The 26,799-nt window shown below is 36.1% G+C and overlaps 5 protein-coding genes across 5 annotated transcripts; all 5 read right to left on the minus strand.

The window, feature by feature from the left end:
* Window positions 1–4,228: 4,228 nt before the first annotated feature.
* hoxd9a (homeobox D9a) lies at window positions 4,229–5,467 on the minus strand. The gene is made up of 2 exons (XM_084420214.1): window positions 4,902–5,467; window positions 4,229–4,567 (listed from the first exon to the last, which is right to left on the minus strand). Exons 1-2 carry the CDS (start codon window positions 5,437–5,439, stop codon window positions 4,326–4,328), a joined length of 780 nt encoding a protein of 259 aa, XP_084276340.1. The 5' UTR covers window positions 5,440–5,467; the 3' UTR covers window positions 4,229–4,325.
* Window positions 5,468–7,240: 1,773 nt separating this feature from the next.
* On the minus strand, window positions 7,241–9,712 carry hoxd10a (homeobox D10a). Its single transcript, XM_084420377.1, has 2 exons — window positions 8,702–9,712; window positions 7,241–8,014 (listed from the first exon to the last, which is right to left on the minus strand). The coding sequence occupies exons 1-2, from the start codon at window positions 9,594–9,596 to the stop codon at window positions 7,740–7,742; spliced, it is 1,170 nt and encodes a 389-aa protein (XP_084276503.1). The 5' UTR covers window positions 9,597–9,712; the 3' UTR covers window positions 7,241–7,739.
* A 3,643-nt stretch (window positions 9,713–13,355) lies between these two features.
* hoxd11a (homeobox D11a) lies at window positions 13,356–15,533 on the minus strand. The gene is made up of 2 exons (XM_084420383.1): window positions 14,649–15,533; window positions 13,356–13,951 (listed from the first exon to the last, which is right to left on the minus strand). Exons 1-2 carry the CDS (start codon window positions 15,241–15,243, stop codon window positions 13,719–13,721), a joined length of 828 nt encoding a protein of 275 aa, XP_084276509.1. The 5' UTR covers window positions 15,244–15,533; the 3' UTR covers window positions 13,356–13,718.
* Window positions 15,534–18,472: 2,939 nt separating this feature from the next.
* Window positions 18,473–22,006, minus strand: hoxd12a (homeobox D12a). The gene is made up of 3 exons (XM_084422464.1): window positions 21,993–22,006; window positions 19,776–20,439; window positions 18,473–19,180 (listed from the first exon to the last, which is right to left on the minus strand). The coding sequence occupies exons 2-3, from the start codon at window positions 20,293–20,295 to the stop codon at window positions 18,942–18,944; spliced, it is 759 nt and encodes a 252-aa protein (XP_084278590.1). The 5' UTR covers window positions 20,296–20,439; window positions 21,993–22,006; the 3' UTR covers window positions 18,473–18,941.
* Window positions 22,007–24,111: 2,105 nt separating this feature from the next.
* hoxd13a (homeobox D13a) lies at window positions 24,112–25,034 on the minus strand (the record flags this gene model as incomplete). Its single annotated transcript, XM_084420354.1, has 2 exons — window positions 24,788–25,034; window positions 24,112–24,335 (listed from the first exon to the last, which is right to left on the minus strand). Exons 1-2 carry the CDS (start codon window positions 24,894–24,896, stop codon window positions 24,112–24,114), a joined length of 333 nt encoding a protein of 110 aa, XP_084276480.1. The 5' UTR covers window positions 24,897–25,034.
* Window positions 25,035–26,799: the final 1,765 nt, after the last annotated feature.

The following is a 26,799-nucleotide window of genomic DNA, read 5'->3' on the forward strand; positions in this document are numbered from 1 at the left end:
GACTGTGTGTGTGTGTGTGTGTGTGTGTGTGTGTGTGTGTGTGTGTGTTGTGAGTGAGTGAGTGAGAGAGAGAGAGAGAGAGAGACAGAGAGAAAGAGAGAGACAGAGAGAGAGAAACAGAGAAATTACAAAAACACTAAAACATTCTTAATATGCTGTTTCGAATAAGTAAAATAATTCAAAATTAATTTTAATTTAATTTAAGCCTAGCTAAAACCTGAAACTGACCTAATTAGCTACAAAAACATGTTTCCCTAGTAAAACAAGAACCGTCGAACAATAAAAATGTATGACAATTATACGTGCTAGTCTAACTCAAGTCTAAGTTAATGCTCACAATAGATTTTATTAGATGTGAATACGTAATGCATTTCGAATCGATAGGAAACAAAATAGCCTATATATGAAATTCATTATTATATGTATATATATATAATAGAAATAGAATAGCCTAGAAATTGTTCATTAACCTATACATTTTATAAACAGCAATAATGCACAGTTCTGAATATGATTCTCACAATCTGCTTTGAGCAAAACGATCTACGAACAAATGAACACAGAATAGATTCAGAAATCTGGATAATTTGTCGGCGTTTAAAATTTAAACACATTTGCCACTTTTTGCTTGTGGGTCAAAACGACTGATAGCCCACTCTTAGCAATTCAGTGGACGGAGTTTTACAATAGACAACAGATTACCTAGCGATTTTATATGTTATGACTAGGCTAGCTATGCACCTTTTTTTTATTATTATTTTTACCGCAAATAGGCTATAGGCCTAATGAAAAATATTAATAAATCACTTTACTCGTGGCTGATAATGCGAAATCAAATAACACTCTCAAAAGTAAGTAGGCTAGGTTATACATTAATTATTGGCTGGTATTTTTCTTATTGACCTTATTTGTACACATCAGTTAAAAGCTGCAATTTTTTAACGCGTGAGATGCCATTTGTCACTGCAGGCAATTTAATGCAAAAATAGCATGCCTGCATAAATAGGCTACATGCTTCTGCACATGCTTTCTACATGGACAGATATATCTATTTCATAAATGTATCATTTTAATTCAAGTTTGCATAGAATGGCTATAATGGGAGGTATGGAGAGGTGGTGGTGGGGGTCTTAACAGGGAACGCCTTTATAATGAAAGTAATCTGAAAACAGATTTTACGGCAGACAACCTTGAAGTTTCATCCAAGGGAACATCTGAGAGACGGGGGCGAGCGCTGATTTAGGTATACTGGTTCCGAGCCAGTATCACAACTGCACGATTTACAGGCTCGGTATTGTAGCGACCCGGTCGGCCTCGCAGTGTCGTAAAGACCCGCTGTCTGTGAAAGTTATCGTGTGCGTAAAATAAAGAGACGTCGCAGTGACACGTAATTCCAGCAGGATTCGCCTGATAACTGGCGCTCTGTGTCTGGACAGATTTCTCAAACAGATGAAATTATTGCATCAGTGCAAATACGCCATCGCATGCCTACCGTTCAGCATCTTGTGGAAATGTTGATCCGCAGGAGAAAATACATCGCCCACTGTTCTGTGAGGGGTCGACAAAGTGAGAACTGATGGTGTCAGATCGTTACTTATTAATGCCAGTGGAATCATATATGATTGAGGGCTGCTGTTATTGAATAGTCTGTTTGGTGAACAGGCCCAGAGCCAAATCCATCGGTCAGGGTTTCTCCTGCATGACCCTAAACACGCTTGCTTTAGCTCAGATGAGAGACAGGGAGGGAGAGGAAGGAGAGGGAAATTAGATTAACTGTAGCCTGTGTTTTTCTCTTTTTCCGTTTGGGGTTTGCGAAAGTCTTGCTCGGCGTATGTGTTTACATTTGCATTTATTAATTTATAGGCTACTACTGCTACTACTGCTACTACTACTACTAATAATAATAATAATGATAATGATAATAATAATGATAATAATGAATAAGAAGGTTGCACTATTTTGTTGAAACATGAAGTACCGACAGGCTTTTATATAGAAAACAATCTCCCAATAATTCAACATGTAGGCCTAGCTAATATTTCAGATATAACAATCAACACATATTTAAAACTACATTAAGTTTTTTGTTGTTTTGCAACAGATGCATGAATAGCCTATATATAGGCCTATTATACGCTATAACAACAACAAAGTATATTTACTGTAAATATATGTAGGAGTGTTAATGTTTGTCGTGCGTGCGTGCTTAAAACAAATAAAACGGCTTTGTTATAATAAGTTGCTGTATGTTGTGTTGAGTAAAGCTTCCATTTTTACTTTTCATGTCTAAATGGCCTGGACTGTTCTGATTATCCTCCTGATGATTCAATTTGTATTGGATACCTTCATTCGAAAGGAAAGAAACATTATGTCAAAGAGAGAAATAAGCTAGAAAACTCGCTTCACATTTAAACTCTTTTAGCTCAATCGTTATGGGTCATTAATAAACTAGGCCTATTCATAAGTTTTATCCGTTTAGCCAAAACTGAGCTGAAATATATTTGCCCACACAGTGCTCCATGCTGGGATACATGGCTGTCCAAATTTCTTTGTTCCTGTCCTTTTCTCAACCCTACATCTATTCAGAACAGACCCTGCAACGTGCTATAGATGCACCTTTAATCATGCATAAACTGGGAGAACTGAGCGCATATGTGTTGTCCCGAAATATTAACTTTCCGGAAGCAAATTAATTTAGATACTTGAATTATCGTGTTTTAATTCTGATTAAGCCCCTGTTAGTAAGTGTGCACGGGCACATACAGTCCTTTATTTTCACAGAACAACTATGCCCTCTAGTGGCAATAATGTGCACCCCTGATTAATTTAGCATTCTTTGAAATAGCGGGATGCATTCATGTTTCCTTTTTGCATTCGCATTTCAAGGCATGTCTATACACTTTGAAGCCTATCTGTTAATAATCTAAAATGAATGTATGACTGAAATGAATTACGTTGATAATCCCTGCTGCATTTTGTTGTAACATCAAAAACTATTATCAGCTTTAAGGTTTGTGGAAACATTAGGAGTGGAAATGCATTTCGAGAATAAACGTGACTTTCAGTGTAGGCCTACTGGGGGGTCGATGCCGCTTTAGTCTCACAATCAATACATCGACCAGACGCCCCGCAAAAAGTGTCTGCGTTTTTGTGTGCAAGTACAGATACAAAGAAACAGTGAGGCTAGTTTCAAAGAGAAGAGCAACAACAGTCCTATACCATAAACTCATTTAGACCAGACGTCTAGCTCTTCTATGGCTTTATTGGACCCAATTTCTCCCTGCTCTAAAGCAATTCTTGGTACAGGTTTGACGATAAATTGGGGTTCCTTGCAACACCTTTTCCTAATCATAAACTTATTTTTTTCTGCAATATTCTCTTACAATGAATCTCTAATTTGTGTTCAGCATGAAAGAAACTGAGGCTGATCGCATATCACTGAAATGTAAAATATCAGTACATAAGCAGTACGCATGTCGAACTTGAAATTTATTTGTAAAATTGGTCTAAAAGGGAAACATATTATCACAGTAAGTGCACAAGTTGAGTATTCAACAAAGCTTGTCTACACCCAAATTCACTATACAGCACTGAAGACAATTGAGCTTCACTTTGACCAAAATAAAAGACATAAAATAGACCAAAAAGGAGTTCGTTTTACTTAGATAATTTAGACCTTTTGATGCATCTAACACGCCAACAAAAGCTTCAACGAGAAATACAATATTTTAGTAAGGAGAAATTCGAAATAAGGGATTGAATACACGATGTCCAATTTAAAAAGAAAGAAATGAAAGGCACAGTAAATTATTCATGTGGCTGCATGAGGGTGAAGAGGTTTTGCATGCATTATGGACAAAGATGTAAAGAGCAGCAGATTAAGAACTACCAGATCACGGACCATATCCTAACATTATTATGATGAGTAATGATAAGAAACCACTGACGCTGAATTTTACTGTGCAAAAGAAAAAACTGAATTCTCAGATCTTCAAAGAAATACTCCACCATGGTTCTGGGAAATCGATTTTAGGCCGTTTTAAGCCAAATGTAACTATTTTAGAAATCTTTGTGAAATACCCATTAATTTCAAGTCACTCAAATAATTATTTTGACTCAGAATATATACATATATATATATATATATATATATATATATATATATATATATATATATATATATATATATATATAGAATATATGCCAATTCAATGTTGGGTTACTCAACAAACAAATAATAATTACAAAATCACAAAAGTTGTATCCTAATCCAAGCATATGTTAAAGGGACGCACATTAGCTGCTGAGTTGAAGCACGCTTTCCACTAAGGATCTTTACCGCTCCTCTCTCGGTTCATCTTCTTCATTTTCATTCTTCTGTTCTGAAACCAGATTTTAACCTGCCGCTCTGTTAAACTCAGGATTCGTGCGACTTCATAGCGACGATCCCTCGTTAAATACATGTTATAAAGGAACTCCTTTTCCAATTCCAGAGTCTGATATTTTGTATACGGACAACGTTTCTTTCTTGTTGATCTCGCATGGATCCAGTTTGCAGCAGGGTTGCCTGAAAAGAAAGAAACAAGCTAAAGAAAGCATAATAATAATAATAATAATAACAATGTGAAATGAAAACCATGCACATAAGCTTAACTTCCACAAGAAAGGTCATGACCATATCAGAAACGGAGATACGTTCATATTTAACCATTAAAAGATTGTGTAATTGGTGTTAAACATTTGTGTGAATGCAATTATTTCCAAAGTTTCTTTTTTTTTTTAATGGCCACTACACCGATGAAGGCCAGTGGTAAGAGCCCGGACACTTTTATAGGTTTGTAAAACTTCCAGTTTAGGGCAGTTCGACAGTTGTAAATCACAGGGCAATTCATTTTACTTACTTGGGTCAAGTTGTTGTTGTTGCTGTTTTTCGTCTTTAGGTTCGCCGTGGCTCGAAGTATCATTTTCAACTCTTTCTTCAGTAGTTTTGTCTACGGATACAGTGCTGCAGCGAAACTCGGGAACCACCGGCGTCTCTGCTTCAAACGCCGCGCTTTCAGTCCTTTTCGAGGGTAAACTTTCAGTCTTTGTACCGCTGATCCGAGTGTTGGAGTGGAACCCCGATAAAGAGATATGGTTCGCGACTGGCTCTATCCAGGAGCGGACGTATCTGTTGTCAGAAAGATGGGTCTGGTGGACGTATGGATGGTAAATCCCGGACACTGCAGCAGGAGAGGGCTGATGAACCGAGGACCAGGACGCTGGGAACACGGCCGACTTGGGAGCGAAGCTGCACGAGGAAAAGTCCGCATTTTCGCCCACACCTGACGGCCTCGCGGTGTGTGAACCCTGGACATAACGCGCTCCGTACACATCCTCCGTCTCGTGCCCCATAATAGAGTCCACATAATAGCTACTGAGAGCTGAACTAGTCGACATTTCTGGATCCCTTCGAACTCATATAAAACGTTACTCTGTTTCCGAAACCTTGCCTCTGAACAATCATAGTATTTTTGCTGCCTTCATCTTCAGTGATTGGTTGCATGAATCACGTGATCATATTTACTAATACAGAGAGTAAATCAGTCCTCTGATAACGGTATGTTTGATTTTGTGCTCTTAAAAAAGACAAGTTATTTTTATCTGAACTAGTAGTGATATTTTGCATTCATCTTTCTTTAAACTACGTCTGTTTCTTTTTTTATAACAAGGTCAGATTCATGCACCCATTTATTTGCACTCACTATTACCTTAACAAACGATTCCAGCCGTGTAAAATCTTGCAAAAATTTCGTCATAAGGTATGTCATAGTCTAGCCTTGTAAAGTATTTTATAGAGTACCGAGTTGCAAGTCATCGTAAAATAAATGTAATAACATGCTGTAAAACAACGAACCACCACAGCCTCACAGATTCTCATATTTTATAAACTACTTTAGTTTTAAGATCTGTTATGCGGTCTTTGTAAGTTTGATGCTGACTGTAAGGTGCTGTAAGATTGACACAGGAAGAAACATTTGTATATTTTTGGTACTTATTCAAAAGAGAGTCATAGTATTTTATGTGTATCAATAAAAATTTTATGAGGTGCATTTGATTATGTATTAATGTTCTCTTAATAAAACAGACTCTTGGTATTTCAAAGTGTCTTGACCTACGTGTTTATCATTAATAACAATAATAATACAGCAATATTGGGATCTTTTTAGATAACAATGTAGCCTACGTCGAGATTGAATTACTGGTGGTAAAAATGTTAATCTACCAAAATAATATAAGTTTATATATAGATAAAATAGAATAGATCATTTGTGTAAAAAGGGATTAAGTCAAGGGAAATGTAAACACAAGGAAATACAAAATATAGATACATATATATATATATATATATACATATATATATATACATATATATATACTTACATATTTCATCTTAATTTGAGAAAATAATTTGTGTGAAGAAAACAACGTGGTTTAGCCTATTTGTCGACAAGTTGTCACTGAGAGCTCAGCCGTTACAATTTCGGTCAAAATTCGGTCAAAATTATCTGTGTTTCCATCTGTGACCACACACTTGAACACATCTTAGAATGTGCCTACAGGGGTGTATGGCATTGTGTTTGTGTGCGCACATTATAGAGAGTGAGTGGGCGATGCTAGAAATATACTTTTTTTAGACGCGTGGAAGGATCGGTATTAAAAGACGAAAATAATTACATCTTCATGACAACTTTTAAACAAAATGTTGTTTATGAATGTATGGAATTATGGACCAAATCATTTTCACCTATAGTTTAGCAAACCTCTATGTGCTTCTGGTTTGCCTGATTTGGATTATTAATTAATTTATTTATTTTTTGGCGTATCATAATTTGAAATTTTGGATATTGACGTTGAAGTGTGAAGGTTATAGGGTTACATTTTCGTATTTTGAATTAAGTTAAGGTTCTATTTAGGAAAAAACGTACACGTTCTTTTTTTTTCTTTTTTTTTTAGAACACAACAGTCCATTTTTGGTAATCAGAACATACAGTGTGATTCATTTTTCAAATAAACGTCAATTGACATGTACCCCTATTTGTATATTAGTTTGTATTTGCTAATTTATCTTTGAAGAAGAAAAAAATATTTACCTTTGTAATTTATCTTTAGGGGTGTGTGTGTTTGTAAGGGGGAGGGGCGAGACATGATCTTTATTAAGCTGTGGTTTAGAAACACTACACCAAATATTACACCAAAACACTATGACATTATCAATTTATTAGTCCACTGACCACATGCCACAAACATGCACGTATACAGACATATTTAAACATCTATTATACAGATATCTTTAAACGTAATTATTTCAGATAAATGTACGTTTTCATTGGAGAAAGAATGGGAGATCTTCACTTTCGAATGTGCTTTCATGTCCAAAGTCATGGCTTTTTGGCGCCACATTTTTGCTCTGTTCCCGCTAAAAATGAAACCGCTTGGAACAGCCTGTTCTTCTTTTATAAATTAAGACCTTACACCACTTTTATACCCTGTGAAACATATGAAATTACACCAGGCTTCACATTTCAAATGCAATCAAAGATGTAGCAACAAATGACAAGTATTCAGCAACGATCACAACATTGGAACGTGAAAGTAGCCAAAACAATGCACACTGCCCTCATGTCATCATTATACAGGAGAACATAGACTGACCGAAATGAGGGTGATAAGTTTTTGATCTGCACTTGTTTGGATGCTCACGAAAAAGTAAGATTGGACGTCAGTTCACGGATACGATTTTCTCTACTCGTCTTCTTAAGTTTCATCCTGCGGTTTTGGAACCAGATTTTCACTTGTCTGTCAGTAAGGTTGACGCTTTTGCTTATCTCTAGACGGCGCTCCCGAGTCAGGTACATGTTGAATAAAAATTCTTTTTCTAATTCCAAGGTCTGGTGTTTTGTGTATGGACATCTTTTTTTCCTTCCGCTCTTCGCGGTCAACCAGTTGCTCGTCGGTGTGTCGTTTTTGGATTCTGCAAAAACAAAAGGACAGAATGTCAGAAGACAGAATCAGCCAAACAAACAGGGAAAATAGGACACGTTTTATTTCTACATAAAAACATAGACGGCATACGTTTGTTAAAACGGCTGTCATAATTAAACCTACACTTACAGATCATTAGAAGTAACGTACTGAGTCAAAATGTATTTAATTGTAAATGTGGCCCACAAGTTACCAGTATTCAAGTGTTGGTTAATCTCTACAGCGTAATTTTATTTAATGAATTTTAATGTTTTGTTTTTGTTGTTTGCGTTTGGTTAACACAAGATCTTGTCTTTACCTCATGTTATAACCAATGCACTTTTATATATGCGGTTTTCAGATACTGCACCAGAAATAGGACTTTATAAATAGCAATGAATGATTTCTACATCAAAAGAGCATTCATTCTCGTGCTGAATGGATTAAGTCGCAAATACATTTCACCAATGCTGTTCTTATATTGACCAAAGAAGAATGTCAAGTCACTTGCAACAAAAGGTATTTGATGTTAACGCGCCCTCGCAGCGCCGTTTCCTGTTAGAGCTTTTACTGCAACCTGAGAAAGACTCCCATTAAACATTACGACTTTCGGGCTGTTTGTGTTTTATATTGGGTTTTATGATGCTAGAGCGTTCGCGTTACACCAAGACGCGATTAATCCGTTTATTGTACTCACCTTTGGTTTCTCTGTGTGGCAATTCAGGGCTGGAGACAGACGCCTCAGTTGAGCAATGCTTCTCCTCCAGCGAGCTGAGTTTGGGATCTGGACTCTGCGCCGGGGAAGAGCTCCTTGTGTCCCGATCGAGCGCAAGCTTCTTTTCCACCTCGACAAAGGGCGTTGACTGCGACTTTGGAGTCACCCTGTTCAGCTGCATTAACGTAGTGTTTGGGCTCATCGTCTCGTTGTCATAGTCCGGGTTTTTCGCCGTCGCGTAAGTTTGACTTAGTCTAAAATATCCAGGGACCGGGATCTCGGGACTCTCAACGGAACATGATTCGGGGATCAGGTTGGAGTACGCGGGTATCTCAGGCGAACTGACCTTTGCTCTCTTGTCGGAGTACATACAACAGTTAGTCTCTTCTTTAATGCTTTGTGAAAATGTGCAGGTGGACATCTGGTTGAGCGGTTGCTCTAATCGGCAGGACCTGCTTGGATCTGCCCAGGTATCAGTTTGAGGTATGTACGAGTGGACGTTCATGCCCATGTTTTGGTGGTTTACTTCCCCCCGTTTGCCAAGAGACGGCAGGAGTCCACAGGTTTGCATTCCATAGGTTCCCATTTCTGCAGTGGCTGGCATGTACATGTTACTGCTGGAATAAAAATCTGTTCTGCACGCCCCAATCAAGGAATCTACCAAAAACGTGTTTGCAGCAGGAGAGCTGTTGGGAAAGGACATTTTGGAGAGTTTCTTTTTTTTTAAGAAGCAGAGAAGTGTCCTCTGTAAGCTGACATATCTAGCAAAACAATCCCCGTATAACCAGCGAGTCTCTCTGCAACCACATGACACTCTCACCAATGAAATTTGAAAATGGCCTTGAGACGCAGGCTCTTCCCCGTCACGTGGGAGCATTGACACATGATTTGAAGTTTCAGACGTGGTCAACAGCGACACCTAGAACAAGGACTTGAAATTGGTTTCAAGACTGCCGAAATAACGTTGTTAAATCCATTTCAGGAAAACATATCAAATGAAAACTTGGACTCATATATTGGCCTGCTGTTAAACAAAGAGCAAGAACAAGGAAAATAAATTATTACATTTAGCACAGTCTATTTTGTATAGCTACCTTTAAATTCCAATTCAAGGTCAAGATAGGAAATGTCTGAAGAGTTCTCGTAGTTCACGAGGCAAAATACAGAGGACTATGCAGAACAAAATGAGCCGGTGGACGCGGGCCCAAACACCGCTGACTCGATTAAGAGTGAAAAACAAAATTGTGATTAATCCTTTCTATGTTTGTTTTTATCATGAATTATGTTTTAATAGACACATCTGATTTTGCATGTTTTCCACATTGACCTTTTTGTCGGACGCAAATGAAATTCAAATGTTATTACTTCTTAATAATTCATGTAATAGCCTACCTTGATTGTTGGTTGCTGCTATTTTCAAAATTAAATAAAAGAAACCTTGAAGAAACCCGGCTTCTTAAATCATAGCCAGTCAGTGTATTTTACCACGTTATCAGTCACATTATCATTATAAGGATGTAAGGTATTCGTTTCTGTATTTTCAAAATATAGGCTATAGCGCAAGTCCAAAGGTTTAAACGGCTTTTCTGTTTTGTGTAATTAATGCAGTTCTTTCATATGTGCAGAGTGGAGTTTATCAATTAGTATGCCATTTGGCCGATATACTACTGTAAACGCATTTTCACATTGACTTTAGAAATACGTGCATTTTCACTCAGCGAAAACATGTTATAGGCCTATGCATTGTTATAAAATTATTGTGGGAAAAACATGTAGAGTAGCCTATATTATTCGCAATAACTAAATACGCAAATACGTTTGCAGAATTTAACAGCATTTATAAAGCATATCATATTATCTCTGCTTAAGAACTGGATACATTGAAAATGCGCAAGGATAATTAAATGATATTGCTATCTTTATATGCCGCTGAATTTATCATTTGCAACGTGCTTGTTACAAGTGTGTAATCTATTATCACAAACCAATAATATCGTCGTTATGTACACAAAATTCTAAAATATCAAATTAGCTATAATGAGCCATTGACTATTTTATAGAAATCTTGATTTTAGGTAAACTTAACGGCGCACGGTTTCTTTACATAATTTTGAATAAAGCATAAGGACAAAAAAGAACGCATGTACGCGCTAAATCAGTGGGTTTCCTACTAAAAATAGCAAGCTGACAAATCTTCCAGATAAATAACAAATAAATAAATAAGAATCACTGCAGAGGACTGACATCTGAAAACACACGTAAACACCAAGCATGTTAGTAGTGTTCAAGATTAAACATGTCAAATGATTAAACTATTATGCTAAATGCATCAATCATCTGGGTTATTAAATTATAGGCAAATATTCTAAAAAGCCTATAATTACATCTTCTAAAGAGTTTTTTTTTAATTTGTTGGTTCACCTTTCTGTGTAATAATAAGTAAAAAAAAATAGACCTACGATAAGAGGATGTAGATGTGTGTACGGTTTAATACATTTCCTAAATAAGTAGTGGACTATAGCTACTGTTATGATCCATGTATCATTTGAGATATTAGGAATATTTCATTGTACTTTTTTATTGTACACACAAGTCTGCAGTCTTCCAGCGAACTGTTTAGGCTATATAATAAAGCTAAAAGATGGACAAAACCTTACACAATCTGTCTGCCATAATCGGTCCTAATACCATAGCTAAATTAAGGATAACAACAAAAACGACAAATAATAATAATAATAATAATAATAATAATGGTGATGGTTCTGTTATGGTTTCTTTATCGAAGGGGACGTTTCCAAAAGAGGGGACTGTAAAGAGGCACGCTAACCTCTGAGACTATGAAGAAAATGTTTACTGAAATTGTCTCCTCAACTATGCAGATGAAGATACCCTCCGTACGTGACTAAAATATATTTTCCCAGTTTTCAGGTTATTCTGAGATATGATGCAACAGGGTAAATCTAATTGAGAATAAGAGTGAATCTCAATAATAACATACCGCCAGTAAACGGGCGAAAAAAAAACATTAGATTAGATCACATAACTCCGCTCAAGATCATAGTCATTGTTTAAGAGGAAAACTGCACTTGGATTACACACAGCACCAGGTCCGATCATTGCTGTGAGTTCGCCCTCTCGTGGCTTCAAGCAGCATCAACAAAATATACATAAATAAAGGGGTTGTCAATGATAAGATTCCTTATTATTACTGGCGGAGTAGCCTATTATAAAACTCACAACAATACAGTGTTAATTTGTAATTATAAACGGAATTTCCTGTACATATGGCTGAGAGATTTAGGTAACACATTTCTAGGAAACAAAAGCTTGTAGGATTCTCCGTTTGCCTCCACTGCAATGTCGGGTTTGCATTTCCAGCATATTCTGACTCCACAGAGGTAGCCGCTTCTTTACAGTAGGCCTATATGTCCGCTGATAAGATGGCAATTCATTTCTGCACCAACAGTCTTTTGGGAGCTTTTTGGTTCTTATAGCATAATCTTAAGAAAACACCACTGAGGCGCTAAACGTAAACAGTGTAGACTTTTACTGCATTGTTACCCTTGCCCAAATCCCATTTGTAGGAGAAAAACATTATGGAGGATTTGATATGGTTGTATTATATGGTTTTATTTTACACAGCATTTCACCAGGCTTAACGGCAGCTATGTGCAGTATTTAACCTATAGTATAGGAAGTATCAGTGTGAAGGCCTTTGAAGGCAGATCAGTGGGATTGAGGGGATGCGGCGGCCATATTGGACGTGCTGCACTGCGGCGGCTCTGAGAGGGCGTAGTTTTTCAAAGAGAACCGCAAAAAAAAAGGCGCCTTTACTTATTCGATAAGGTTAAGGGTGACGACCTTGACGTAACAGAAGTTCAAATACAATATTTCATTTGACGTTCGAAGTTGTTGACGAAATCGAACTTTGTAAACCACTGTGTTCAAGACGGTTAGTGTTCACGTGCTACATTTGATGTAAACAGAAATAAGCTTGTCGAAATGGGGTGATGTCTAACGCATAGGCCTAGTAGTTCAATTCGAAGACTAGTCCTCTTTTGTAAGATAACACGTAGCCTATTAGTAGATTTTCACTCTTATCTGTTCACATAGTACTCAGTTCTCCTCTTTCTAGACAGAAAAAAGAAAACATCTGCACCCTTTGTGTTTCAGGGCAAAGTCACAGTTGAAGTGGATAGAGGGTCCAATAGCCCCAATTTAATTTACTGCCCAGAGTTTATTGTACTGTCTAGACTGTTCAAGGTTTAGTAAATAGCCTTAGTGTAAAACAACATACAAGGATAGAAATTTGTCAAAGATCTATAAAAGTTACCATTGGAAATTGTTCTCTCTCCATCTCACTTTCCTTCTTCATCTGTAATAATCAAAACTAACATTCATCTGGAAAATGAGTAGGCCTAACATTTTGAAACGCAACTCTGTAAAATAAATGTATTTAATGAAAATAAATAACTGTTAAATAACGCATTCGGTTGCGCGCACTAACATAGGCCCTACACACAAAGACACGTCACAACAATTAATAAAAAATCTGCAAATAACTTGCTGTATTTTTATTTAATACATAGATACATTACATGCTTCAAACGAATAAATGCATACACAGCTCTAACTCAATGTAATTATTGATTGGATGTAACCAAAGGTTGCCTACAATGTGAGAATGCAAAAATACAATAAATAAATACAAATACAAAGCTACTGAATTTCAATGGCATTATCACAGAGTATGAAGAGATTGTCGAGGTACCTGTTCCTGATAACTGATAATTTCCCTCACTGCGGATACATTGTTGTAGATAATTTGTGCAGAATTTTAATTCCGGATAAAATTCATTTTAGATAGCAAGTATTTTGCATAGTAAAATACAGCGTTGACGTGAAAATAAGTCATGTGTCCGACGAATGGATGATGTCCCACAATCATGACACAACAGGATAGCCATCGTCTCCCGAAGCGGCAAGTATATCATGACTTTCAGAACAATGGATTTCCAGTGAAATACTGGAGACGATCTCGGTTCATCTTTTTCTCTTTCATCCTTCGGTTCTGGAACCAAATCTTCACTTGTCGGTCTGTAAGACTGAGCATTCTTGACAACTGCAGACGCTTCTCTTTGTTTATGTACACATTGAAAAAGAATTCTCGTTCAAGTTCTCGGATCTGGTATTTCGTATATGGGCACCTCTTTTTTCTGGACTTTGTTGCACCTACAAAAAGAAACGCAACTTGATTACATTGCAATGAATTTGAACTCTACAACGGCAGATGTTTCTGCAGATGGCTTTGAAAGTTCGAGTCTATCCGACACTTCGGATACTAATGCCTAATTTGTTTTCATATAAAACTTAAGTTTAATCCGAACTACACATACACAGACAAAACACTCGGAAAACGAAAGTATGTTTACAGAGGCAATACAACGAGACAAACACTGCTACATGAAATATACACAAGCACGCAAACGGCCCACAATCGCATGCACACACACACACACACACACACACACACACACTTTACGTCCAAACGCACGCTCACATGAGTAGCCCGTCGGTGTATTTTCGATTTGATTAAAAGTCTTTCGCTTTTAAGTTAAAATATTTGGTGATAATGTTGCATAACACTGAAACAAGCGACAGGCTGGAGGTTTCTAAAATAGAACAGGCTTTCTAAGAAAGTGCGGTCTTTCTCGATTTCAATCGCGACTATAATTTCAGTCTTTACAACAGTTCATAAACGAAATGTTTTGAGTAGCCTACATGATCCGACGAATGCGCCTTCCCCATATTAAACATTTTTACGACTGCAAAGAGAATCTTACAAGCTATATAAAAACTTTTGCATGCTTATAAAGTGCCACATAAAAGCTTTAGGGTAGACTGAACCGCGTTAGACGCGTGAACCTACTTGAGCCGTTGTTCTTTTCTTCATCGCAGGTTGATATCGAGGATTCCTCCTCCAGGGTTTCTGTAGGGTCTTGTTTGGTCTGCTCCGCGCTATCTGTAGACACATTGCATGCAACATCTCCGGGGACACTTGTATCTGGCTTTTGTTCGGACTGTTCAGGGTTGGGCTTCTCCGAGTTCGCAGTCTCAAAGAACTGATCAAATTCTTGTGGAAGTACCCCGTTTCGGCCGACGTTGGTGAAGAAATTGCACGAGGAGCTATTACCACCGTGATGGTGGCTATACACGGAATCGTTTTTGAAAATAATTTCCGCTCTGTTTGTTGACTGTAGGAGATCTCGGTGCATTATCTCCTCCGTTGAATAGTACGAAGCGTAATTGCCCCTGTAATGCCATTTGCTCGGATGATCCAGTCCATAGTCCCTGAAAGTCACTTCACGAACAGGTTGGACTTGCGCTATGTTCGAGGAATAGGGGAAATTTACTTGACACGACGTTGTTTGTGGTAAAAACGATGAGACCGACGAGAAATCATGAACATAGTACGGTAAATACATATTAGATGCACAGTTGCCGCGATCATCGTAGTCGGTCATTGCTCGCTTTAGCCTTAGAGAGGAAAAATCGTCAGCTTGACTGTTAAACTTTGCCCATCTATTGCACCATATGCGTGTGGATAGGACTCGCGAGGAAGAAAAAATCGGAAACGTACGCTGACGTGCAATTCATCTTGATCGATTCTTGAGGTAATTGTGTCATGTGATCCGGTAAAAAAAAATTACCATATATCAATATCAGTCATTAAGTGAGCGACTCATATGTAACCGCATGAGGCAGGTCATTGGTTGCCTACATTTTTGAAACTCCCATGTTAATTCCCCCATGTGTTGCAAGGCATTAGTAAACAATCACAGAAATACCACGTCAAATATGTTGTTTAAAATAATGCAATAGGTAATTAAATAAAAGACCTTCATCGCAACGTTAAACAATGTTTCTTTTTTTTCTTTTTTTTTAAATGTACGACATCAAGTTGCATTATTTAATTGCTTTATTTTTATATTTTTCTAGGTTTTCCAACCACTTAACCTCACGGCCGAAAGAAAACTTTGACTATGAAGCAAAATTGCTTTTTTTTTTTTAGTCTCTCACCTTATAGCCTACCCGGAAATTGAAATTTGCAAGCTGTTATTATAAGAATTGCTGCATCTCTTTTCTAAACCTGTAATATGGTATTTTACTGAAATTCTGGGGAAATTTAAAGTCCATATCCTGTTATACCTTAGGCTACATACGAGACACGTCATAGGAAATAATGAAAAAGAGAAAGGGAAAAAGGAAAATAAGATTTGAGAGGTGACAGAGAACGAGAGAAACGTAGCCTAATGCAGTTCACCAAATATAGTTATTTGTTGCGAGGCAGCGAAAACAGATTTTCTGTTTATTCTACACAGTCTACAGAAAGTCCAAATTTAGTCACGATGTAAACATTGTACAAGAATGCTTTTCCAAAAAACGACAAAGGTCAATGTAAAGTGTAATAACATTTAGAACTGTACCTTTCTGTTTTAGCTTGAAGTAAAATCTGCATTTAGTCCGATTTAGTATTCCAGTAGTAAAGCTTGTAGCGAACACAGTGATCAAAAGGAAGAGATACACTGATTCACACTGCCAAGTACAAAAAAACTGTTCTGGCTTTGAACGTCTGTGGTCTGAGACAATGCGCAGCCGGCAATCACCAATAACCGTCAGCCAAATCATTTTATTGCACAGACAAAAGGATGTGCTATGGTGTACTGTCCTGGGTGGAGGTAAACACTGACTGGTACATTCCTACCGAGAGACTGTGAAAACTGCATATTTACCGTTATTCATTTTTTTTCCCTCCAGATATCTACGTGTCTCATATACTATAACACACAAAACTGGCGTTGTTAAGCTTATAAAACAAATAAATAACCAAAGTTATTATATTATTTTGTACAGCCTGGTGTGTGTGTTTTTTTTTGTGTGGTTTTTTTTTTTTCCATAAAATAAAAATCTGGTTTATTTAAAAAAATATATATAATAATAATAATAATCTGGTAACATGCAAATAGTAGCCTAACCATAATGTTATCTTTAGTTAATTTAAGAATTCGAAATGAGAACTTAAATTTTTGCGGTAACACTCAAGAAACACCTTAAATAATTTTCACAGTTTTACAATTTCATTTTTATTTTAAATAGAAGCTGTATCGCGCTTTCTTAACGAAGAACGCGTGGCCTATCTTGTATCTTGCGATCCATACTTAAGACTTTTTCATGTGCTGCTTCTTTGTTCTGTGTAGAACCCAAAAGTTTTAGAGCCCAACAAAAATGAATCCGTTTACCAGAAGATGTCCAAAGATTTTTTTTTAAAAAACAGAAAAAAAAAGAAAGAAAAAAAAAGAAAAAAAGATTTATTTATTTTTCGCAATAATATGAAGCTAACTTTGTTAATAGTAGGCTATTAAATGGTAGCGCATCAAAACAAGTTATGTCACGCAGTTTGGCCATATGTGAGAGCTCAAAATTGCTTCTTGCAAACTTTTTTTTTAAATGCTCAAAGTATTCTTAGTAGAAAGAAAATCAGTGCAAGAAAGCCACTAACTTGACCTTAACTTTGTATTGGCGCCCCCAGTTTCTACAGCGGTCGCAGGACGTCTGGCAGAGCCATCAATGTATTTACTCTCCGCTTGCTTTTAACTTTTAAAGGAATTATCAAGACAAATAACTTGGACCAAACTTACCTTTGCATTATTGAATAGTTGATTCATTCATTCACTCATTCATTGATAGGTAGAAAATATTTATTTTAAATTAAAATAATGATAATAGGCTACCTGATATGAAAATACTTCAACACATTTGGTGAAAGTGTACAGTGCAGGCATGCCTATAATCGTGAGTTTAGTCTGCAGAGAGTAAAGATTTTGTTAGGTAAATATATAGGCCTATAGGCAATAATAAAAATAATTATTTATTTATCTGGTTTTATTTAGGCTACTCATTAGGCTACTATTAGGCTACCTTTTGTCAAACTACTCTTAAATTATTAATCAGAATCTTCATTTCACACATAATATACTATAAGTGTACCACATTGTTTACCAAAATACCTTGCAAATAAACAGAAAGTGAAGTATATAGAAAACACAGAATATGTGCATTAAAAATGTGGAATTACAAAGTATATAATACATGTTACATGTTTATCCTGCTGGTATTAAAAAATATAGGCAAGTTCTCGTATTTGGTATACGCGAGTTTTGTCTTTGCGTCACGCATAGCCTACATGCAACTACGATAATACCTCTTTACCTGTTCCGTATACTCTCTTTTCAAATTATTCCAATGAATAATCAGCAAGTTCATTTGTAGAAATAAGAACATTTGACCGCAGTTTGAAATTATTTCTTAAAGCAAATATAAAAAGAGCTACATTAATAACACATTTTTACATTGTGTACGCTACATTTCTACAAATGTAAATATACTGTTAAAATGATGTTTAGTCGTACATTTTCCCTTTACATATACACCCTTAATGCATAACCAGTTACAGGACTTGGTTTTCTATTTAAATTAGTAGTTTAATTCGATAAGAAAATATAAAATAATATAGATTCACAGAAGAAAGATCGAACTTGAGCTTGGACTTTATTAGCGCATTTTAGAATCACCCACTTAAATAAAACAGACAAATATCACACAAGAATACAGAAGTTTAATATAATGCAGAATTTACAATAACACTTAATAAATATTACACATCAGTTTTGATTAAAAACGCAACAAAAGTAAAATGTACGTTTTCAGATCGCAAGATACAAATTAGGTTTTATCAAAATGTATTCAAAATGTAATGACTCCCAGTTATATGTTAGCAGCCCAGAGTAGTTTTAAATGATGTCATCAATTAAATATACACGTCTCTATTCTAAATTTGCTGCTGTTCTAAACTACAAAGCATTCTTTCTTTTTCTTTTTTTTTTTTTTTTTCTTTTTTTTTTTGGCTATATAAAGCAAGCTAACATTACAACTTTGGAATTCTCGTTTTTCCACCAAAAACATACAGCAGACACATAAATGCAGCGATATGCCAAATAAATATCAATTTCAATATATTCAACTTGAACATTAAATTACATTACATTTCATGGGTGTTCGGGAGAAAATCGTTTCCAGATTTGGTGGACTAGCAAGAAAAGTCTCTTGTATGAATGATGTCACCACCTAAAAAACAAATCCTACAATTGTTGAAAAGTAATAATTAGTATATGGTGAAGGTATGATCGCGCATCATAAGTCTTTTTTTCTTCATCCTGCGATTCTGGAACCAGATTTTCACTTGCTGATCACTCAGTTCCAATCTGTCCGAAAGCTCCTTTCGTTTCTGTCGGTTTATGAACTCATTAATCATAAATTCGTTCTCCAGTTCGGCTAACTGTGGCTTCGTGTAAGGTTTTCTCTTCTTTCTTGATCTCACCTGTGAGGGACACCATGGTAGTCCTGAGGAGGAGGGAAGAAAAGAAAATACACTCATCATCATTCATGTTACTGAATCAGTAGGCCTATCTTCATCTTAAAACGTTAACTCTTAAAGACAACCACAACTCTGTTGACCCCGGTACATTTAAAATGCTATATCGTGGAGCATAAGGAATCAGACAGTAGGCTATAGTGTGAAAACAAAAGTTCTGAAAAATTAAGAGTGGCTGAAATAGTTTGTCTATAAACCCCGGTACATTTAAAATGCTATATCGTGGAGCATAAGGAATCAGACAGTAGGCTATTGTGTGAAAACAAAAGTTCTGAAAAATTAAGAGTGGCTGAAATAGTTTGTCTATAACTGAACAAAGCAAGCATGAAAGTGCGTATCTCTAGCACGAATTGTATGTATCGTGTAATTTATACGCAAAAAAATTTTTTTCACGAACAAACTGTTTTTTGCGTATAATTGCATACAATTCGTGCTATAAATACGCATTTTCATGAGATCGTGTTGCCATTACACACAATAAACACAAGTCTACATAGTAAAATACGCTGAAATCAAGGTTAGAGAATGACATCTATAGGCAGGGTCAAGGTAGAAGTTGCGTACCATCAGAGAAGGCTGACCTAGTCTGGCTGCTTAGTGATGGTTGGACTGGAGCCTTTGAAGCATCGGTCACTGGCTGGTCGATGGAAGTCAGTTCAATCGGCTCAACCCTGTTCTGCTGTCGCCTTTCCAAGTTTGAAACTTCGTTGCAGCCAGAGCTCTGCTCTCCTGCGTAAGCTGCATTAGGTCGACTTGGCTCCTCTGATTTGTGGCTGACATCTTGGAAGTAGTACCTCCCGGATTCCTCCAGTGAGCCCTTTTTGAGGCTAGCGCTCACAGCGGCTGAATTGCTGAAAAACGGCTGAGCGAAGCCACTGTAGGCGCGGCTCTGGGCCGGAGGAGTGCACGCATTTGGAGAAGTCCACGGGAGCGAGCACACCTCACTTCTACTGTAGGACATCTGTGGAAGGCCAGATAGATGGACTCCATTGCCTCGCAGGTTTTGGAGGTACAGGGAGTCGGGAGAGTGAAAATTCAAAAGGGGAGCAACATAGCCAGAGCTAAGGAGATTGTGCTCGCACATTTCTCACGAGCTCGCCCGAACGCGTCTTAAAACAGTTTTTAGTTACCCCTAAAGAATACGAGCAAGGTAATTGTTGATTTGTTAATGCACCATCACGTGATATGCAAAGTAAAATGTTTAGCCACGCCCACGTGACTAGTAGTGCTGCAAAGTCAGAAAGAAACGCATATATTTAGTTTCCTTGAACATTTTCTCTTGATGCAACTGTAACGTCTGCCATTATTTATCATAAGATCAATAACAATCCCCAATAATATGCCTTTGTCCTTAATTGTCCTTATTTATTTAAAATGCATTTTGCTGTAATGTAAAATGTAGTCAGAAAACCCTGACAGCTCTTTAAAATATATCTCACATAAGCATACAGATATATTGTATTAACATTCAAGGATACAGAGTGAGATTCGTGCCACATAAGCCTTACGGGAATACATAACGTTCTGTTATACAACATCCTGCAAAGCTGCTTCTAAACAATTTGTATTGTGAAAAGCGATATAGCCTACAAATAAATGTTTAATTGTTAACCGACCTGTGCTATAATTTATACACACACACAATACATTTGTAATAAAAAAAACATTACAATGCTGCATTTCTGAGGAAATGGCTACATGGACTTTCCAAAGAGCCGCGTTTGTGTTATCGTAAACACAACTGCCAAATGTTCTATATATTGTAGCCTGTATTATTATGATCATAACTGCCAAATTTTCTATATATTGAAGCCTAATTATTATAATCACAACTGCCAAATTTTCTATATATTGTAGCCTAATTATTATAATCACAACTGCCAAATTTTCTATATATTGTAGCCTAATTATTATGATCACAACTTGTCATAACTGCTTTAATGAGATCATTGCTTCTGTCTAAATTAATACAGCTAAAATAAAACAGCTAACTGCATGATTTGTACAGTGTAAAATGTAATCAGTTGACTTAAGAGTGAGGAAACCCGTCGCCTTAAAATTAAGTAAATAAATGTCATGCGTAATTGAAAAAAATAAATAATAAGTTAAGTGGAATTGTCAAGTTCACAATACGCATTAAGTTTATAATCAGGTAAGTCACCTGATTACTTTTTCTTTCTTTTTTTCCCTTTCTTTTTTACAGTGTTTTATCTCAGAACTGGACATTTCTGACATATGGACATTTCTTTGACACAGTCACCTCTGATAACAGATTACTCTGAATTGTAATGTAGAAACATGCATTTTCCGTAAAGCTGATTTGAAACAATATGTAGGCCTATTGTGAAAAGCGCTACACAAATAAATGTGAAATAAACACGGGGATAAAGCCAAATAGAGCTTATAATGCATTTAAAGCCTACGTTTTTTAAGCCTACGTTTGAAAGGCCATCTGTAAACGTTAAGCTCACAAACGCATGTTTACACATTTTTGGTGTAAACGAAAAAGGTTTTGATATTTTATAACTTTGATACAGTATTATACAATTTTAAATAGCTACCAATTCAATTATTTTTTAAGATTTCGTCATTGGTTGGCTGATATTTAAATTCGGTTTAAAAAAAATACTTTGAAGGAAAACTTTTAAGTCGATTGTTGGTCTTGAGGTGCCGAGCTATCGGTGCAAGAAATTAAACATTTAGAGGTCGTCGGATAGTCTTTGTTGTCGGTTTCTAAAATTTTAGAGTAGGTCAGGGTATGAAAGTAATTTTTTATCTTACCTAAAGGGTTGTCCAGATGAACACGTTTTAAAGAAAGTGCACATATGAAGGAGCAGACAAAATGACTATTGTAAACAGGCAATTTCCGGAAAGAGTGGAGACAGTAGGCTACAACCTCCCACTTTTTACGAGTCCGGTAATGCATGAAAACCTTTAAAATGCTTGCTTTAGAGTGTTTCACGTTCTATTGCGTATTGAAAACACAGAGCTCTCATCCGTTCAACCTTAAAAAATATGTAGCCTACATGGAAAGGATATGCTAGTAGCCTACATCAGTATAGTTCAAGGTCAAAGTCCAGACGCAGATTTACCAAAAACAAGTCCAAGTGCATTTAATTAGACAGAAAAACAGTAGAAAGAAAATCCGTTTGACAGGCTAAATCTTTTAAAATTCATATAAAAATGCAGATACTTTGATGAAACAGCGTCGTTTTTAACAGCTGAAATCAGCATGACAGAGAACTATAAACATGTTCTTTAAAAGTTTAAGTGCCGTCGTTGTTAAACCTTTTGTACGAATTCACCAACCAATTCGCCAAAACATAAAACAGCTAGGAATTGTTATTATTGTGTTGAGATTTCTCAGCCCTCCGATGGAATTCTTTTCTGATGGATTGCACGTTTTTCCCAATTGTGACAGATTACCTTTATATTATATATTTTTTTCAAAACTCACAGCGCCATATTCTCTTTTAGCAGTTGAAAAAAATCTCAAAATGCTTAACATTTTTTAATACAAACAGTATTTCTTGGATAAATGATCTTAATGCAAGGCACATGCTGACCTATAGATGGCGACGCAGCTTCATGAATTTGTGGCAAGTATTATTCATGAGACCTATTGAAGTCAAGGTTTAGTCTGACAATGTGTCTCAAGGTCACCGAGAACACCCAGTTTCAAAAGAAGATGATTCATATATATATATATATATATATATATATATATATATATATATATTATTATTATTATTATTATTAAAAGGCAACACAAATTGTGCATTTAGTATTTATTTAATTATTTATTTATTTATTTTATTTTTGCTAACGGTGTCTTTTTTGCTTTTCGAAAAAAAGACAATAATTGATTATCAATCAAAAAAAGATCAAATAACCAACTTAATTTGGCTGCTCAATCAAAATAACTGTGAGTCTGAATATCGTGTTTAGGTATGCCTATTGACCAATATTGACTCTTCACATTAACTAATTTGGACACCATTGTGATACACACCAAAATACACACCATTGCAAGTCTCAATTGTGAAATCCATGCTATTAAGAATATCAATCCTCTACTGAATTCATTCGTTATAATCTAAATAGGCCAACATAAAATTATAGGTCGACTGTCAAATACTAAATTCAAGCCAGTCACATGGAAATGGGGATGGGAAGCGCTTTTTTGGCAAATGCTTCATTGTTGAATGTAGGCCTATAGTGAAGCTGCAATGACAATAAACAAAATAAAATTCATGCATATCTCTCTGAATAATGCAAATGCAAGCGGAAATAAATTAATTATCACAATTATTTCGTGCTATTTACTTGGTGTTACGGGAAAACCATTCACGGTCGTACTGTTTAAATTACCTACATCTGTCCACGATATTATGATTCTATTTGCAGTACAGAACAACGTCATTATACTTGTATGGGTAAAGAGAACACCGACAAACAAATGTTTTTCCCTCTAGTTGAACATGTGAAATATGTCATGAAACATTTTTATTATTATTATGTTTATTTACGTCAGTGTTTGCATTCTGGATTTTCCTCATAAAACTCTGGTAATGTAGCCTAAACAAATATGGTACACAATCTGCACATTTTGAAAGCATGGAAAGAACAGTGGTCTGGGATATAGCGCAGAAAACAGGCTATATAATAAAAAAAAATGGTTTAACAATATTTATATTATTTTGAAAAATAAGATTTGTTTTTATCTGCTACTACTGAAATACAATGACAATCTCAATACTCAAAGCTGGACATTTGAACTGCGACTTTTGAGTACATATTTGAAAAATATAATAATAGTCATTACTAAAGAGAACTCTTCCCTATACGTATATAGCCTATAAGCAATTGTATGAATTCATCTTAATTAATAGGATTAAAATTATTTTAGGTCTTTGTTATGTCTCTTCTTATCCTTGACTCGACGGTTTTGAAACCATATAGTTACTTGTCTTTCTGACAGGTTGGTAGAAGCAGAGATCCCCAGTCTCTTCTCTTTAGTAATGAACTTAGTGTTGGTGAATTCCCGCTCGAGCTCTTTCAGCTGCAGTTTTGTGTAAGGAACCCGTTTCTTTCTCCCGCGCTGACAGAACGAAACTCTTTCCTCTGGGGAAATACAAGTCATTTCAATCAAGCAATCTTCTGTTACAAGACCTGTCCATTGTAATAATGATGTATCATTTAGGAAATCGCAATTGACCTTAACGTCTTTTTTATATATATTTTTTTAAATAAACTCTAATTTCAGGTTAGCGTACTAAATCTGTGCTTCTGGTTTCAAGGATTCATTTGTTTAATCTTGATACTGACATGATTTTGACAATTAGGCGCTGCCAAACTAAGCGTGTACAGTAAAAGAAAAAAAAAAGAAAAAAACATTTTAAATTGATGATATCCTCCGTCAATGAACACAAGATGAGAAAATCTCTTGATCCTTCGATCAAAGAATTTGTGCATGATTTGCGCCTCTTTAATGTGTCCAAAAAAAGTTGTGACTTTATACCTAACTAATGAAGAGAGGCGAGGAGTGATTCACAGAGCAGAACTCAAGTCTTTACCTGCCAATGATGGTTTCCAGATATGCGGGCTCTGCGTCTGGTGTTTGGAGTAATAAAGTTGACTGCTGCTGCAATTGTTTGACCAGTCCCGTGGCTGGTGGTCTTCCATTGTCCAACAAGTATCATGTGTGTGATGATCTCCTGCTCTATGAACTATAGGTAAATCAATACAGGCAGGGATTCTTGGGTAGTAATAACCTTGGCAGAGAGCGAACTCCTTAAACCATCTGGAGGCATCACCATTATCCACGGGTTCAGACTGTCCATTCGCACTTTGTTTCAAAAAACTAGGCGGAAACAAAGCGTTCTGTGGTACTTTGCAGCAATAACAACTGTTTCCGAAATTACATCCATAAGTTACTGAGGAATTTGGGGCAATATGGACTGGAAACGAAACGTAAGGAGTAAGAGACTCGGAGTTTATAGAAGTAGGTCGTTCCGCTGAAGAGAACAGCGGAGTTCCTGACGCAGACCGGCTGGAGAGCGGGTAAAAACTTCTAAACTCCTCATCCAATCCCACTAGTACTTCCATATTTAGTTGCACACAGTGTATATGAGTTGTAATTTAACTCATCGTCTTATATGGACTCTCAAACCCAATAAATATGTTAGCGGAGAACAGTCTCTGTTGACAGTTAAGATTTTATGTTTATTTTCCGGACTAAATACATAGGTCAGATAACCTACTACCCGATTGGATAGTTATCACCATGTGACATGCAAATTGTTAAGCTGAATTTGGACTACACCACAGTGTAGTTTTCAGTTGTCCTGGTAAGCCTGGTTTAAGTCTGAAGCATTTCAACTAGTTTAAATATTTTTTTCTATGTTTATTTTATATATTTAGCCTAATATATATATGTATAGTTATTTATTTAAAGCCTATTAAAATACAATCAAAAACTTACTTGTGCAGCACAGCAGTGGAAATGTCTCATATTAGACCTGCATAAGCAAACATTATAGTCTATCCATATTAGGCATGTGCTTGATGCTCTGTCAGACAAATTACATTTTTCGTGTGATTTTACTGTGTGCATACATAAATATAAGGCTGCATTTATTTAATCAAATACAGTAAAACAGTGATATTGATATCATTACAGTTTAAAATAACCTTTCTATATCGTGATATATTTCTGTGATCAAAGCTGAATTTTCAGCATCATTACTCCAGTCTTCAGTGTCACATGATCCTTCAGAAATCATTCTAATGTGCTGATTTGATGCTCAAGAAACATTTATTTTTATCATCAATGTTAAAAACATGTTGTGCGGCTTTAAATATTTTTTGGAAACAATGAGACATTTTTCTTCAGGATTCTTTGATAAATAGAAAGTTCAAAAGTACACCATTTATTTGAAGTAGAAATTAAACGTCTTCACTTGATCAATGTAATGTGTCTATGCTGAATAAAACTATTAATTTATTTATTAAAAAAGCGCTGAACTAGTGACGTGCGTGATAGGCCATAATTTGATAAATGTCAGAAATGGCTGCTGTAATATATTTCAATCACTAGGTGGCTCTGTAATATAGTGTAAAGAAAAGTTGTGCCACTTTTATCTTTTACTGGTCCTTTCTTAGGAGTAAACTGTCATGTCAAAGTCATTGGAATACACGTCAACCACTTATATTTCAAATAAAAAAGAAACAAATGAAAAAAAAAATGTGTTAGCATTTTCATACGGTTTAGTGTTAACTTTGTGGCATGCCATTGAGTGTAAGTGAGGAAGACAATAAAGTCGTGAAAGAGGAGAAAAAAAATGCATTTTACCATTCAATTGATCATTCGCAGGGAGTTTGATTGACAGGCGATCTGACCAATCATAATCCGCCATTTTTGTCCGACAAAGCAGAGAGTTAGTAGAGAATCGTTGGAGGATTTGAACTTGAAAAACTGTGTGTACTGACGTCTTTCCGCGGTTAAAACAACATTCCTTCTTATGTTCATTCATGTTTATTCGATGCTATTAACTAGAAGGAAGATGATCGGTTCACGAGCAGCCAA

The sequence above is a fragment of the Rutilus rutilus genome (assembly GCF_951802725.1).
Source record: "Rutilus rutilus genome assembly, chromosome: 10".
Classification (NCBI taxonomy): domain Eukaryota; kingdom Metazoa; phylum Chordata; class Actinopteri; order Cypriniformes; family Leuciscidae; genus Rutilus; species Rutilus rutilus.

Coding starts and splice junctions, on each gene's coding strand:
- hoxd9a (XM_084420214.1), bottom strand. CDS start 5,439: ATGTCGACTAGTTCAGCTCTCAGTAGCTATTATGTGGACTCTATTATG. Junction 4,568..4,901: donor ACAACAACAACTTGACCCAA/GTAAGTAAAATG, acceptor CTTTCTTTTCAG/GCAACCCTGCTGCAAACTGG.
- hoxd10a (XM_084420377.1), bottom strand. CDS start 9,596: ATGCTCCCACGTGACGGGGAAGAGCCTGCGTCTCAAGGCCATTTTCAA. Junction 8,015..8,701: donor GCCACACAGAGAAACCAAAG/GTGAGTACAATA, acceptor TTGTTTTTGCAG/AATCCAAAAACGACACACCG.
- hoxd11a (XM_084420383.1), bottom strand. CDS start 15,243: ATGACCGACTACGATGATCGCGGCAACTGTGCATCTAATATGTATTTA. Junction 13,952..14,648: donor AGAAAAGAACAACGGCTCAA/GTAGGTTCACGC, acceptor TTCTTTTTGTAG/GTGCAACAAAGTCCAGAAAA.
- hoxd12a (XM_084422464.1), bottom strand. CDS start 20,295: ATGTGCGAGCACAATCTCCTTAGCTCTGGCTATGTTGCTCCCCTTTTG. Junction 19,181..19,775: donor TAGGTCAGCCTTCTCTGATG/GTACGCAACTTC, acceptor CCTCCTCCTCAG/GACTACCATGGTGTCCCTCA.